This window comes from Neopsephotus bourkii, unplaced genomic scaffold, assembly GCF_033783945.1.
Source record: "Neopsephotus bourkii isolate Nb327-2 ecotype Australia unplaced genomic scaffold, CSIRO-AGI_Nbou_v1 NB_1600, whole genome shotgun sequence".
Lineage (NCBI taxonomy): Eukaryota > Metazoa > Chordata > Aves > Psittaciformes > Psittacidae > Neopsephotus > Neopsephotus bourkii.
In genome coordinates, this window is record NW_026902076.1 from 8,120,917 (window position 1) to 8,136,289 (window position 15,373).

General features: G+C 37.2%; 1 protein-coding gene across 4 annotated transcripts in view; it reads left to right on the plus strand.

The window, feature by feature from the left end:
• Positions 1-15,373, plus strand: part of LDAH (lipid droplet associated hydrolase) — a 132,933-nt gene that overhangs the window by 30,346 nt on the left and 87,214 nt on the right. For 3 of the 4 annotated variants that reach the window (XM_061372362.1, XM_061372364.1, XM_061372361.1), the window contains exon 3: positions 188-322. The exons of the other annotated variant lie outside the window; for it this stretch is intronic. In XM_061372362.1, the coding sequence (XP_061228346.1) occupies positions 188-322 (135 nt within the window). The remainder of the gene's footprint in view (positions 1-187; positions 323-15,373) is intronic. 4 annotated transcript variants of the gene reach the window in all.

Genomic DNA, 15,373 nt, shown 5'->3' on the forward strand with positions numbered 1-15,373 from the left:
CAATGGAATTAAACCAGTTGAATAGCTGAAAATGGGAAATGGAAAATGGGAAAATAAAAATTGGAAACATACTACAGAAAATAAATTAACGAATTGCTGTATAATGCTGTTTAGTTAGCTTTGAAGCAAATTGTTTGCTGTTGGAAGTTTAATATTGACTCTGCTTGTATGTTTTCTTTTTTGGCAGGTAACCCTGGACTGGCAGGTTATTACAGGACCTTTATACAGGCCTTATATTGTGGACTAAATCAGCAGTATCCCGTTTGGGTTGTGAGCCATGCTGGACATTGTAAACCTCCTAGTGGCATGGAAATGACAGAAGGTACACAATACTGTAACTTGTACATACAAATATTTGTACATCACCACCCCTGACCCACCCCCTCACCTGCCCCCGATTGCACTAGCCGGACTCATGCCTATTAAAACCAGCGTGATGTGGTTTTTACATGTCTCCATTATATTTCCACAGAACAGTTGTAGAAGTTACTGAGGAAATGAGTATGTTTTTAGGTAAATTAGATTTGCCAGTCAGATACGTCCTATTAAGAGAATAAGAGAGTTTGCTGATGGCAAACTTCAGAGTCTTTAGAGGCAACTTATAGAGAAGAAGGTCTAGAATGTGTTTATGTTGGGAAGAGTAGGTTAGAAAAGTACATTTTTCAATGAAATGTCCAATTTGGAGATTAAGTACTTTAGGAGATACCTAATTATCTGAATTTAAAAAATAGTTGCACTAAATCAGTGAATTTTCAAGAAGCAAGTGAATCTTTCTGAGACTGGGATATGGAACATTTGCAGGGAAGAGGTTGCTTTTATATCTGTTAAAAGTCTTTTGACATGCAAATCGCCAGCAAGACCTGGTAGCCAACTGCAAGTGGTTACTATTACTGGTCAGCATTGTAAGATGTGGGGAGCCAGTAGCAGATCCTATCCTGAAAGTTAGTGTCAGCAGACCTGTGGACTTATGCAGATGGCCCTCTGGACAAGCTTCAGTGATACAGCAATAAAACTCTTAAGTGTTCTTATTCATTTCTTTAATCTCAAATATAAAACTGATACATTAAACCTGTAATTTGGTAAAATTCCTGCCAGTCATTGTGTTCAAGTGTCAGACTACCCTAGGTTTATAATTTGTTGTACCATGTTAACCAGGGGATACAGGTACAAGTCTGGCAACTGAATGGAACTGAATTTATTGCAGAGGACATGTGTAGGTCTCAAGATGCCCTGGGATCATGTCTGTGAGTGTGTAGTTAGTGAAAAGAGCCTTTGATGATAGTTTGGCTTAAGATGGTTGAGCTAGTTGAGAGGTTTTTAGATGGAGCCAGCAGGAATATTGTACAACTGTTCCAATTCCGCTGTGACAATTGTTCCTAAGGAGAGCATAAATCCGGGGGGAAGGAGAACTTCCAGTAGGAAAAAGGGAACTGGTATCTAAGTGGAAACCAGACTTCTAGCTGACTTCACTGTGTCCTTTTGCACTGACAATGCTCCTGTCAGAGAGGATTTTCAAGAAAAAACCTAGCTTGTTAGGATGGACAGACAGGTCAGAAGTGAAGTACCTTGAAGGCTGGTTGCTGTGTCAAGTTTTATTCTGTAGATTACCTGTGACCTGCAGAATGAGAGTAAACAGTAAAATTTCTCAAGTTGTGGATGGTAATCCATAGCATTTACTTATTGGGAAGATAACAGGTGTCAAGGAACTGCAGAAACATCGTACAGAATGTTATTAGTGGGCAAAACGATGGTAGATGAGTGTCAGGTATAATAGGAGTTAATGCATCTGACAAAAAACATCTTCAACTGTACCTGAGCAATCCTGAATTTGTAATTCTTTTGTAAAACTTGGGAAAGATACTGGCGTCATCACTGACTGTTCTCTAATATGTCTTTCATTGCACAGCAGCAGGCAAAAATTAAATCAACAAAAAGTTGGACATAACCAATGTTACAGACAGGGCAGGAGGTGTTGTTTTATTACTATATATAATCATAGTGAACCTACATCTTGATTATCAGAGTGCAGTTCTGGTGGGCATCTTGAGGACGCTTCAGGAGTGAAGTTGGTGAGTGTATGAGGAAAGGCAACTAAAACAACAGAGAGAAAGCAACTTCCTTGATATAAGAGATTAAATGGCTCCTCAGTTTGGGGAGCAAAATGCTTATCAGGATCGTGACTGAGGTTTCTAATGACAGTAAATAAGGTAAATACAGAATAAAATACACCAAATTCAGTAATGGAACTAATGGTTACTTAATGGTATTAGCTGATTTAAAACAGATAAAGTATTATGAGACAGGTAAAAAAAAAAATAGGGAACTAGCAGCCAAAGTGCTAGCCTCTGAGCAAATTAGCAGACTTAGTGTTAAAAAAGCCTATGGACTACTGGTCCATAAACAGCTGCTGGCAGAACCAGGTTCTTTGTTGGGCAGGTGCACTACTGTCCCCGCTTTGGACCCAGACCTTCACTCTTCTGGCTCCTCCTGCTCCCAGTGCCATCTTGTGGCAGGGTTTTGAGCCTGAGAAATTTACCCCAAGGGGAAGGGATACAGAAAGTGACTGGGCTTGGTTTCTCTCACGGAATAGCAACTACACTTGTCATGGCTGAGCTTGGCAGGGCTCTCTTGCCTGACCTATTAAAACGTTTTGTGTGTTCTCAGTGTCACATGCCAGGATCTATACTTACTGGTGCTCCTAATATAGCACCATGATGCTAAGAGAAGTATAGAAAGTCAGATAGTTTAAAAAATAATGAAAAGTTGTTTATGAGATCGTTTTCATATAGATTTTACTAAGAGTACAGGAGAAGGAAGCTCACATCCTGTCAGTAGTACACATTTAGACAGTATTCTAGAAAACAACCTCATGTAAATTCTCTGGCAGAGTTCGGTATTTATAAGAATATCCTGATAAGAAGGATGAGGGCATAAATTGACAGATACTTGAATCTGACACCACCGATTCTTGAGGTGTCTCAGATTGGAATCTAGCAAATAAGAAATGAAAAAAAGGGGAGAGGGGAAGCTACTAGGAAAGAAGAATTCATACTGATACATTTAGAAGAGTGGTGTACAAACTTTTTTGATGCACTACTATCAGTTAAAGATTTCTATGAGTAAAATATTGAGCTTGCATCCCCAATATATATATATTAAATACAAATTATATACATGGGCTAGTGCATTACTGGTATTTTCTTCCTGCACCCCACTGTGTATGCACCCTGCTTTGGAGACCACTGATTTAGAGTGTGCAAGCACTGAAGTTGTACACTTAATGTCTAAATGATGCTGCCTGTAAAGTAGTAAAGGGCTTAAAATGAAGCAAACTGTGTTGGAATAATATTCCTGGTTATATTTAGATCAAGTAGATTTTGAAAGAGTAAAGCAAGTTTTCCAACAGCAGCCATCAATCACAGGCTGCTTCCTAGTTTACTGGAGGCATATTACACAGTGGTTTGAAAACTGAAAAAAGCTACGCTCTTCATTTTTACTTCTGTGTGATCCCCTTCTATTCAGGGAGCTGTTGCAATCTGTGCTCCACAAAGACACACAACATTAATTGAACATTTCCTTGCTGTAATTCTGCTTCTAGCAGTCAGTGCACGGTGTAAAAAGAGTTGAAACTTATTTTTACTCAGTGAATGTAATAAAAAGGTTATGCCTCAATTTCAGCTTTTTTTTCTCATCTTCCTCAGCTTTTAAGAAAGCAGTTGTTTTGAACACTGCTGTGACTAAAACAGGTCAAAATCCATCCTTAGGTGTAGGCAAAATTGCAAAAAGGAGAGTAATGTTCTAGGTCTCTTGTTTTAAAATAATATGTATATGCTTTATGAATTTTCATATAAACCTAAAAGTGTTGCTCTTTTTCTTTTTTGTATCTGATATTGATGCTTTGACTCATGGTTTTTCTCATGATTAAGATGTTCATGCCTCTAGGAGCAGGTTCTAAAAACCCCTGCTTACTTACTGACTGTTTACCATGCCAGCTATATTATGATGGTATTGTAAGTCATTTTAAGATCATTTGGTTAATTTCTACCTAATAAAGATGTTTTCATAAGAAAGGAAGAATGTATACAAATGAATCATAATTATGAAATGAAATTTGTTTCCTTAAAAGTAAAACCAATAGGCAAGAATACCCACAGCTGATTTATTTTTGTGTGTTCTGGTGCTTCTTTTAATGTGTCGTTCCACTGAAGAATTTGCATTACACTTCTTTTAAGATTTCTGTTTTGAGAAGATACTCTCCTGTGTCTAACCAATTAGCTTACTAGCTGTTGTGAAGGTTTATTTAAAGTGCAAGTTACTGGTTCCTATATGAATGTGTTAGAGGTATTCTATAGCTCAGTGCCCTCAAAACAGAGGCTACTGTCTGGATGCTAGTATCTGTAAGTTAGCATTTTCCTGCGGGTTAAATGGGGGATCTTTTGACTTACATGCAGGTTAAAGGCAGGTCATGTTTTTGTGGTATACAGCCATCAGTGACTGTTTCATTTTATGGGTGGTGAAATCAGAAGAAAATAGATAGTGTTGCATTGATCTGTTTTAAACATCTGATTCCCTTTAACAGGAACAGAAAAAGTTTAAGGAAAGAATAAACAAGTACTTTGGCTCTTTTTAAAGAAATTGAGTTGTTAAACAGTGTTACTCTTAAATCCTTTGTAAAATTCTTGATTTGAAAAAATACAAGGGTAAAACTGAAAAGTAGAATTAAGATAAATATTCCATATTTATGCACACTCAAATCATTCTGTCAAAATGCCAGTTTCTGGATGTGGGCATTATGATACATGATGCATTGTGGAGACTGAAGCTCTGTACTTTACATTACAAAATCCAGTTGAGTAGAAATGCTTGAGTATTGCAGAAGGACTAAAGACCCATGTTCAAGAGTAGCTCCCCTGATGGCAGTAAATATCTAGTGGGAAGTTTTTGAACAGCCTTTCAGTTTCTTTTGCTAGGAAACAAACTGCTAGTTAAAACTAACACATATAAATTAAAAAAATCCTGAAATCATTCCTTGCTAATTTTGTACACATTGCTAATTCAAGTGCTGTGTTATGAATATCCTACTTTAAAATAAAAACTTAAAAGACTCAGTCTCACACAGCATTTCTTTAAAGGCTGTGAAAAATCAAAGATTACATAGGAAATCCTTGACTCGCAGTCCCTCTAACACATCCCTCACCTCCTCTTTTTAGCACCCTTATTGCTTTTGCCAATAAAGGCTGTACAGACAGCAGATGTACATACATAGCCATGTCTTAGAATGGTCTAATTCTTTTGACATCTTCTGTGGTTTGATAAGAAATAACAAATACAATGCCTCCGACAGAAATAAGAAAAGAAGAATGCAGGTTTAGGTTTTTTGTTCTTGGGACCTCCAGGATCGTTTTCTTTGTAGCAAAGTAAAATGGAGGAGTAAAGAAAAATTAAATTGGGATTAAATGATTTATTTATTTTGGTAATGTTCTGTGTATGCCAGGTGCTTAGAAATATGCAGTAGTATGATTCATATCTTAATTGATTAAAGAGACACAACTGATGCATTAGAATATTATATATCTAATAAGTAGCTAGTCATCAGTCATGTCATAACAATACAATATTTGGTCACATGATATATTAAAGGTAAATCTCTAGAACTTTCTAAACTGTACAGATGAATTTTGAGCTATACACAATCACAATACAAACACATTTTATTGTTTTAACAAGTTGTGTTTATCCTTTGGAAGATGTTGTCTACTGAATTTTCTGTTTTGTTTCTGAATCAGTACTTGGTAGCTTCTGAATGACAGAAGTTTGAGTGACATTCTTAATAGCTAAGTTGCAAGATGAAGTTCTAGTTTCATCTTTTATGTCCCATGGACTGTAAAAGATAATAGTGTGTCCTTAAATCTGTCAAACTATGCTTAGTTCATTTTCCATGATAAAGAGAAGTAGGTAAGGGTTGATTTATAGCCCATTAAAAGAGTGTTTCCATTGCTTTCTCTTTATGCTTGGAAAGCAGAACCTTCAGACTGTATTGAAACTGAATTCTGTCCTAAAGAATCAGTATGGGCAAAAGGATAGAAGTGGTGGAGGGCTAATAAATTACTATAAAGACATTGATTATGTGATCCCAAAATGTTAATGTACCATCATTGTGAAGTTTTGAAGTGAAATGAAGTTTTGTATAAAAGAAAAGATAAATTCTAGTGTTATGGGAAAATTTGGAAGGCGTATGTGGCTTCAATTTGATATACTGCTGCTTAGCTGTTATTAAATTCAGGAGAATGGAGTTTGCTTGTCCACTCTCTGACTTCTAATGAAACTGCAGGATTGACAGTGAGTGAGAGTCTACCTCCAGCTAAAGTGGTACAACTCTACCTAAAAAAAATAAAAAGGCTGAATTCGTCTGTGTAAAACTGAATTAATACTCCAACAAGTTAATCATGTCATTGATTGCTAAATAGTTGTCAACCAAATGGGTATGATTAGCATATATGAGCCATCAATTTCTACCATAATAATATGTTGTGCTGGCAGGAAAAAAACTAAAATAGTAGCCTGAGCAAGACAAGGAGCATGGTTTTCTATAATAAGAGGTTTGTAGATTATTTAGGACAGTGATTCCCAAACTGTGGTCTGTGGGCCACTGGTAGTTCCCAGGACACTTGCTTGTGGTCCAAGAAGAGCTAGATAATCAGGTGAAGTTGGCTCTTTCACTGTTTTCCACTTGCTAAGTGGAATTAATGGTAGCTAAGAATACTTTTCCAGTAACACTTTTTTTGTGTAAACATTTGCTGTGTTGGGCTTAGAGATGTGCCACTAAGAATGTGTGGTGATGATAGGGAGTGGGAATGTGGTCTGCACTGCTGCAAACAGGAGAGGAGGAAATTATGAGAGTTAGGTGTTCCAAGAACTAGGCTTCTACAAATAGGGACTCATCCTTAGCTAACGGCCTTTGTCCTTCTTGTTGTGCATAACCCCAACGGAGAGACACACACTTCCTTTCTTAAGCTGCCTTCTCTACACAGGCACAGGGAGTCTATATGCATTTGATAATTTTAGTTAGCTTGTGACTCTGATTTACTTTAAGTAGAATGGATGTTTTTAATGAGTGCTGATTTTGGAGGATACCTACACTGCTGAATCAGGTGAATCAGAGGTACTGGCTGTTGGTTCAGTCAGTGCAAAACCACCTCAGAATCATAATCTTTGGTGCCTAGAAGGTTTTTGACCAGCAAATCCTTATCTGCATTTCAGCACTGTTTGGTTAGTAGTAATGGAAGGTATCTGGCCACACAGAGGTACACAGTGATAGCCATGCTTAAAAGGCATTTATGTCTTGTATAAGTGAAGGGAGAAAAGCAGTAGAAAGGCAGCTGAGCTGGCATCTCACATGCATTCTTTAAGCTTATGTACTCACACATGTAATCCACATTACACATTTAATTCACATTACACATTTAATTCACATTACATATTTAATTCACATTACACATTTAATTCACATTGATTTTTACTTCAAGAATACTTTATGCTTCCTAGGCATAGAAATTAAAATATTGGAGAATCATTGAAAGGTGGATTATCTTTAATTCAAGTTCTTTCAAGATTTAGTCAGTTATGTTTAAATATTATAGACTTGGAGAAGTCTGTAGTCATTATTGCATCCCAGAACACATAGGGACACAAATAAAATTCTGCTTAATTTTAAAGCAGAGTTATAGAATCATAGAATCATAGAATGGTCTGTCAGAAAGGACCCTAAGATCATCTAGTTACACCTCCCTGCCATGGGCAGGGACACCTCACACTAGACCATGTTGCCCAAGGCTCTGTCCAGCCTGGCCTCAAACACTGCTAGGGATGGAGAATTCACAACTTCCTTGGGCAGCCCATTCCAGTGCCTCACGACCCTCACAGTAAAGAACTTTTTCCTTATATCTAACCTGACCTTCTGCTGTTTAAGTTTAAACCCATTACCCCTTGTCCTATCGCTCCAGTCCCTGATGAAGAGTCCCAGGATGTCTCCCAGAACAATGGTATCACACTGTAGATACATTAAGAAGAATCAAGTTGCTATCCAAGTAGAATTAAACTATTTTCATAACTGTTTCATAGTTAAATGTCTTTTTTTAATATATTGAGAGGAGAAGCTTCCTGTTTACGAAGCTGGCCTTGGCACTGATTAATCACATTGAGCTCTTCACATGGTATTCATCAGGAGCAGGGGATCTCACATTGGGGTTTGCACAGAGGAACTGGTTGTTTGAACAGTATGGGACAGGAACTGTCAGCTCAATCAGTGCAGTCTCCTGCCCATCCTGATACAGCACATTGCTGCTGTCCAGAAACCGTATTCCTTCCTTTCCTTGGAGAAGGCAGCTTAAGAAAGGAAGTGTGTGTACATATATTAAAGTTATTATGAGGCATTTAAATGTTGAGGTTTTTTGTATTTGCCTGGCAAGATCTGCATTTTACTCTATGGTTTTAGTGCTAGGTGTCTATTTTAAGGAAACAAATGATCATTTCATGCTGTGAACCCACTGGAATGATTTAAATCTAAATGTGTGAAAAGTAAGCAGTCCAAAGGATGCTGCAATACTCTGCTTCTTTCCTTTACCACATTCAGGTAGTTATTCATAGAGGTCCCATAATTGTACAAATAGTTCCTTTGAGTAAAATCGTGGTATTTGGCATTGGCTTTATCAGTTCTGCTTAATTTTAAGCATGTGTTTAAAACTTGTTCCGTTCAAAATCAAAACTAAGAAAATAATTTTTTTCCATATGTGATGTATTTCTCACTTGTTTTGTTGTTTTCTGGCCAATGAAAATGGTAACAGCTTTAACTGCTTATATCATCATACCTTAACAAACATGTATTTATTTTTAATAATCATTTAAACACTAATAAACTTATTCTGGTACTGTTTAGTGCATATCTGTATACTCCATTGACTTTAATGGAGTAGTGACCAATTTCTGTTGATGTTACTAAGAAGAGGAATTTGTCTTTACAATTTTTATAGCTATATGAAAAAAAAGTTCATTATATTCTCTACTACTTTGAAGCTTTTCCACTGAGCATAATATCTGTAGGCATATTGTTAAAAATGTCCATGAATAGCTTGCTGTTCTTTTCTAGTACTTTATTCAACTGCTTCCCCTGTTAAAAGAAACAGGTTTTTTCATTGCTACCTACTAATAGGGTAATATAATTAATTAATTTAAATTTTAAATGTATCTTTAAAAGTAACAACTTTTGAAATCTGATAATCTTCTGGATCCTTGTCCAAAAAACAGAACATGTGAAAAACAAAAATGACCTTCATTCATTGGAGAGTATAATGTCTTTACTGCATTCCAAAAACTTTGAATGTAGGTTTTGAGATTGTTTATTGATCACTTTCCGCCTTTCACCCTATGACATAGGTATGTTCTTCAGCTGATACCATCACTTCTGATTAAATGCAGATGACTCTTAGTGAGGGGAAAAAAGTGTTCAAGAATGTGAACCCTATGAAAAGGTAACATTTATATCTTTCAGTGTCCTTACTTCATAAGGCATGTCACAGTTCACTGAGATGAGCAGTGCTGTGATGTTTCAGAGTAACTCATTTAAATATTTACCATAATATTGTAGGGAAAGTAAAAAAGTAAAATAATTTATTAAACAAAATATTGAGATGATTCAGATTATTTTCCCCAGGGAGAATGATTGGGAATTTTTTAATCCCAGACAGTTTAAAAGATATATTTGCATAACAGAATGAAAATGAATTATCCCCATAGCAGAAAATAACCCCTTCTGTCTGAAGGTGATACTGGTCTGGATTTGCTTTGATTATTGAGTGAAAAAGTTTATTCACTGCATAGGTTAGCTGTAGGAAGAAAGCTGATCAATAACTTTATTTATTAATAAGAATTTCTACTTTATGATACAGACCTTTGATTTAATTCTGATACCCACAAAGCTTGCAAAAAATGGTGCAGATCTTGATGGGATCACTGCTTAGAGGCAGTTTTGATTTACAGTGATCTGCAGTTGTAAGACTGAGGAACCATCAGCAATGCACAGCATAATTCCAGATTATAAAAATAATCAAGTTTGGAACATGGAGTCCTTCTGTTTGCTTTGGTTGTAGGAGTTTCCCTTTCTTTAAGGAGCAATGTAGGTGTTTCAGGGTAAGGCAGGAAACTGTAAGGCAGACTATGCAGGAAGAAGTAGCTGCAGATGGCCTCATGCTTAGATAATCAGCTTCATTAATGAATTACTCCTACCTTTAGTGTACCTACTTAAATCTCTCAGCAACATCTGAGTAGGGACTGTGTGCTTTGAAAAATGATAAGGGACAAAATGTTACAGTGCTGTGGGCTCAGGTTGAATGAGGTCTCAGTGCTGCTTGCTGGATGAACAGTTTTTCTTTTTTCCTCCTTTTGATACTGCATGGGACTACTCTTTAAGCTAGACATTTCTTTCTAAAGGTTGAATTTTATGTTCTGTGCATTCATATATTGATAATACATAGTTTACTACAGCTATCAAATTGTGTGGTCAAGTGGCTGCTTAGTTGCCAAATTAATCCCATTGGGCTGAACATTATAGCAGTCTACTAAAATTCTGTAGGATTGCCATTGTCGTGTCCTTTTTTTCAGAACAGGACTGTGGTTTTGTAGATATTACCACTGTGTCTTTACTGCAGGGACTCCACTGACTCCTATACTAGTCTTTACATGATTTGGAGGCAGAAGTTTTATTCTGCAGTTAATTGTGAAGAGAGCAATTTCAGTATTTCAGAATGCACGTTAGTATGTATTAAATTCTACATGACCGTATTTGGATCTGTTTGTGTAGAGTTCAAGTCAAATTCAGTTGCTGTCGTTTTAGAGCTAAGCTGTAAAACCTTAATTTCAGTTTGTAATGAACTATGGCTTTGATGTCTGCTAATGTAAATGGATGAGAAAATCAACTTTTGCCTGACTGTGACCCTAACCCTGACACTGCTTGTGGGTGACAGGCGAATTGGTTTGCTTTCTGTGGAGCACATCTGACCTGTGCAAAAGAAGACAAAAAAAATCCCCTTTTTTGTCCCTATATTAATCTGTAATGACATATCAGTTTTGTAATGATGGCACTTTAGTCTTCATTTCAACTAGAAGGTAAGACTCCAAGAAAAATAAAGCCATCACAGGATCTTCGGCATGTTGCCATACTTCCTGGGTGACTGAGAAGAAAACCTTCAGCATTTTCTTCAGGAAGGTTAAAAAGGAAATTGCTATCTTCGTAATAGAGAATAAACCTGCCCATTAATTTTAAAATAATGTAACAGAGAAGATAGAAATCAGAATTTAAAGTGGTCAGTTTGACAAAAATGTGGCATGTCCCCAAAGATGTAAAACTTGCACTGTACAGCACATGCAAATGGGTATTTAAAGCATCAGAAACTGATAAACCTGCTTTATTTAAATAAAATCCAAGTGAAATTCTATTTCCTCTCCTCAGTTTTGCCACTGATTTTAATAAATTCAGACTTTTACATATGCTGTTTTTTTCCGATTCTCTTTTGCATTACACTATGCAGGGTCGTGAAAGACAGAGCATGGAGTGCTCCTCCATCAAAAATGTGGCTTTTTCCAGTGATGCCAGAAAGTGTAACTCAATGGAGAGTGTCAGATCAGAGAGCTAGATTCTCTGGGCTGCTGGATTCACGTCATGTCATGTCAGCCAGCAGCAGACCCCTTGTTGCTCTGAGATGCATGGGGGATCAATGCTGGCAGTTGCTGAGACACTATTGCTTCCCCTTGCTGTCATCTTGTACTCCTGGTGCAAAAAGGAGCCCAAACAGAGACTTAGAAGGCTTTTCAAGGCAGGTAGTGATTGAAAGCACTTGTTGAGAGCTGTGAAGTAGCACTGGATTAGTGGAAGGTGAACCTGCCTGTGGCAAGGGGTGTTGAAACTAAATGATCTTAAGGTCCTTTCCAACCCAAACCATTCTGTGATTCTATGATTTTGCATATGTTTTGAGCTACATCTCACAGTGCTGGCAGCTCAGGGTCATGTCTTCTGCTGGAATAAACTGTCATAGCTCTTTGCATTTAGCAGTGCAGCACCAAATTGTATCATCAGGGAATCTAAGATAAGAAGTTTGAAAACTTTTTATAATCCATCAGTTTTGAAGGATACACATCAAAGATAGACATTATTTTTGCTTGAGTGGATTCTTAGTCCTTAAAATAAAAGGATACTAGAGAGTACTGTTAAATAATTTGGATCTCTTTACTGCAGGTAGTTATTCGAATTACTTAATTTAACATTTCCACTGGTAAATGAAGATAGAAACCTCCACTTTCCTGTATGCTTCTATTAAAATAGTATAATCCAAGATTAATATGCACAAAAGTAAAGAAAAAGGACAGAGTTATACTGAGCGCTATCCTAATGCCATTATAGTAACTAGCAAAGTAAGAAATGTATTTAGTGTTACTCTATTTAAAGATTGCATTACTTTAGTATTATTCTGAAGTCGTAATTAGTTGAATGTTTCTGTCTTGCCCTATATCACAGTTCTAAATAAAATTTTGAGATGGATTTTCAGAAGAAATCAGGACTGGCCTATCAAGTTTGGATCCAGGTCAGCTTGCATTCAATAGAAGCGTCAAGCACTTCAGAAAATGTCACCTATTGTTCTGTATGATTGCTGTGAAGTACAAGTTCTGTACTGTTATTTGTGTGCCCCCAGGTGTATTCTTAGCTGCCTGCTTTTTCCCCTTTTCCCTTCATAACATTGAGGCATGCTCCTTGTCATTTTCTCTGACTTTAAAAATAATTCTTTTTATTCCCTGTCTGTGGAATAACATGGGCTGTCTTACTTGGCCAGCTGTTTTATTTTGCTTCAAACTTCATCTCTCCCTTGTCTGCTCTCAGTCCCTCTTTCTCTATTTGTATCTGCTTAAACTTCCCAAAGTTTTGAGTAGGTTTTCAATAGGTGTGACTACTGGACTTGCCTACTGTGGTGCAGCACACCTAATGTACACCAACTGAATCAATGACTGTGAAATGATATTCATCCATTTTTATTCCTTTCAACACTCACAATTTCCACTGTCTTTACTTCCTATGCTGTATCTACCCAGTCTTGGTGATTTGCAGAACATCACTCTCTTGTTTTTCTTCTATAGTTAAACTGTACAAATGCAAGTTGTTGTTGTAATATGCTATTAACTAAAGTTGATTTTAGTTGCTTCATTCTCTAAGAATGCCTCAGTTTCGAGGCTAAATTTTTGTCATGTTAAATTGGAAGATGTTAGATCTGGCCAAGCATCAAAAGGTCTTGATGCGAATGTGTTTTCCTGTAAATAATTACCTTGAGGATCAGTGTGTTTTCTACACGTTATTCTTAGACTGATATGTCACATACCTCAGGCTATTGGTACACGGTAATTCAAATACCAGTGAAAAACATTTGTCCTTGAAAAACTGGGTGATACTATTTTAGATCATATGTGATATGAATATTCCTAAGGGAAACATGCAAAGTAGACATTTGCAGGAGTACCACTTACTAGTCAGGCAAAGCAAGGAAAATAGACTTTTTGGAGAGTAAAAGTGGGTTTGGTGGGGGCTGGACTGATTTTTGCATCTTAGTGGTTTTTGTGGTGTAAGCTGAACAAATCAGCAATATAATGGAAATTTCAAGATTTTCTCTGTATTGCTTGGACAGACATAATTGGTACAATGATCCTATCATGATGCTCAGACTAAATGTAGAGCTCTTTCAGGCAGAAGTGCATATTTAGATGCACACTTTTTTCTGAAGGTCTTGTTACTGACTTAATTTTGTCAACCACCAGATCTTCAAGTAGAATCACAGAATCATAGAATCGTTTAGGTTGGAAAAAGCCCTTAAGATCATTCAATCCAACCATTAACCTATAATCACTAAGTCCATCACTAAACCATGTCCCTCAGTGCAACAGTTACATGTCTTTTAAACATCTCTAGGGATGGTGATTCAACCACCTCCATGGGCAGCCTGTGCTAATCTTTGACAGCCCTTTGAGTGAAGAATTTTTTCCTAATATCCAGCCTAAATTTCCCCTGACACAATTTGAGGCATTTAATCTCATTCTGTTGCTTGTTATTTGTGAGAAGAGACTAACACCCAGCTCACTACAGTCTTGTTTCAGGTAGTGTAGAGTACATGAACTCTGCTTCCTGTTATGGTTTATGAAGTCTCTGCCAATGCAAGGTTACTTCATTGCTTTCTTCATAATTTCTTCTTATTTTTTGCTGCAGTGCCAGAGAGGTGTGCTTCACTTCAGCACCTGGTATAGGAAGGCTGAGCCTGGTTATGTTGACAGCTGCTCTGGTGGCTTGTCTTTACTGTGGAGTTATTCTGGAATGCCAAGAGACCTCAGTAGCCCAGGAAGAGTGACTTTTTCAGAGGTTCCCACTACGCTGGTGTTACTTACTGGTTTTGTTTGGTACCTGTTTGCTCATATATAGTCCTCTAACTATTTCAGGCTATCTTCAGTGATTCTCCCTGAATAAGCTGTGGTAGAGCTGATTCATTTTGACATTACTGGAAGAGGGGAGAATTGCTGGAAGATTTTGAAGTGCTGCCAGTACTGAAATGACTTGTTATTTTGCAAGTGTAGATACGCACACCTAGACAAGAAATTACTCCAAAACTGGGAATAAATGGGTAAAGCATAGATAAAAGCCTAACTTATGGTAAAGGGCATAGTATTGTTTTCTTGTGCTCTGTAATTACTTGTCTCAGAGGGTATTCTGCAACGTAAAATGGTGAGCTGAGTGGGATTTCTGGTGTGTTGGAATAACTTGAGTTTTACGACCAACTCATCTACATGAAGTCTTTTTCTTGGACAGGGCTTTTAGCATCCTGTTCTAGTAGAAGGTGTTCCTGCCCATGGCAGGGGGGGTGGAATTAGATGATTTTTAAGGGCCCTTCCAAACCAAATAATTCTATGATTCTTCAAATTGATTAGTTCTGCTGGAATGCAGTCCAAGTAGTGTGCACCCACCAAAGGTGCAGCCTAGAAGTGAAAAAAATGAGACAAAAAAGTCACAGTGAGTTTCAAACTCATTCCTGTATCAAGGTATATTTTACATAGCAGTCAGCCTCAGTTGTGAAGTCCCTTCGAGTTTTCTTTCTGTGAGCAAGTGTAGAAGGGAATTCATGGAGACTTTCACTTGGCTTCAAAATATACAGAAAACAAGAAATGTAACCTGAACAATCAGCTTCCCATACTCTCAGTCCTCTGCTTTTCTCCTTGACATCACATTACGATGGAAATTTAGACCTGCTCCTACACAGTATTGGCTCTCTGACCTCTAACGTGCCAAGATTAT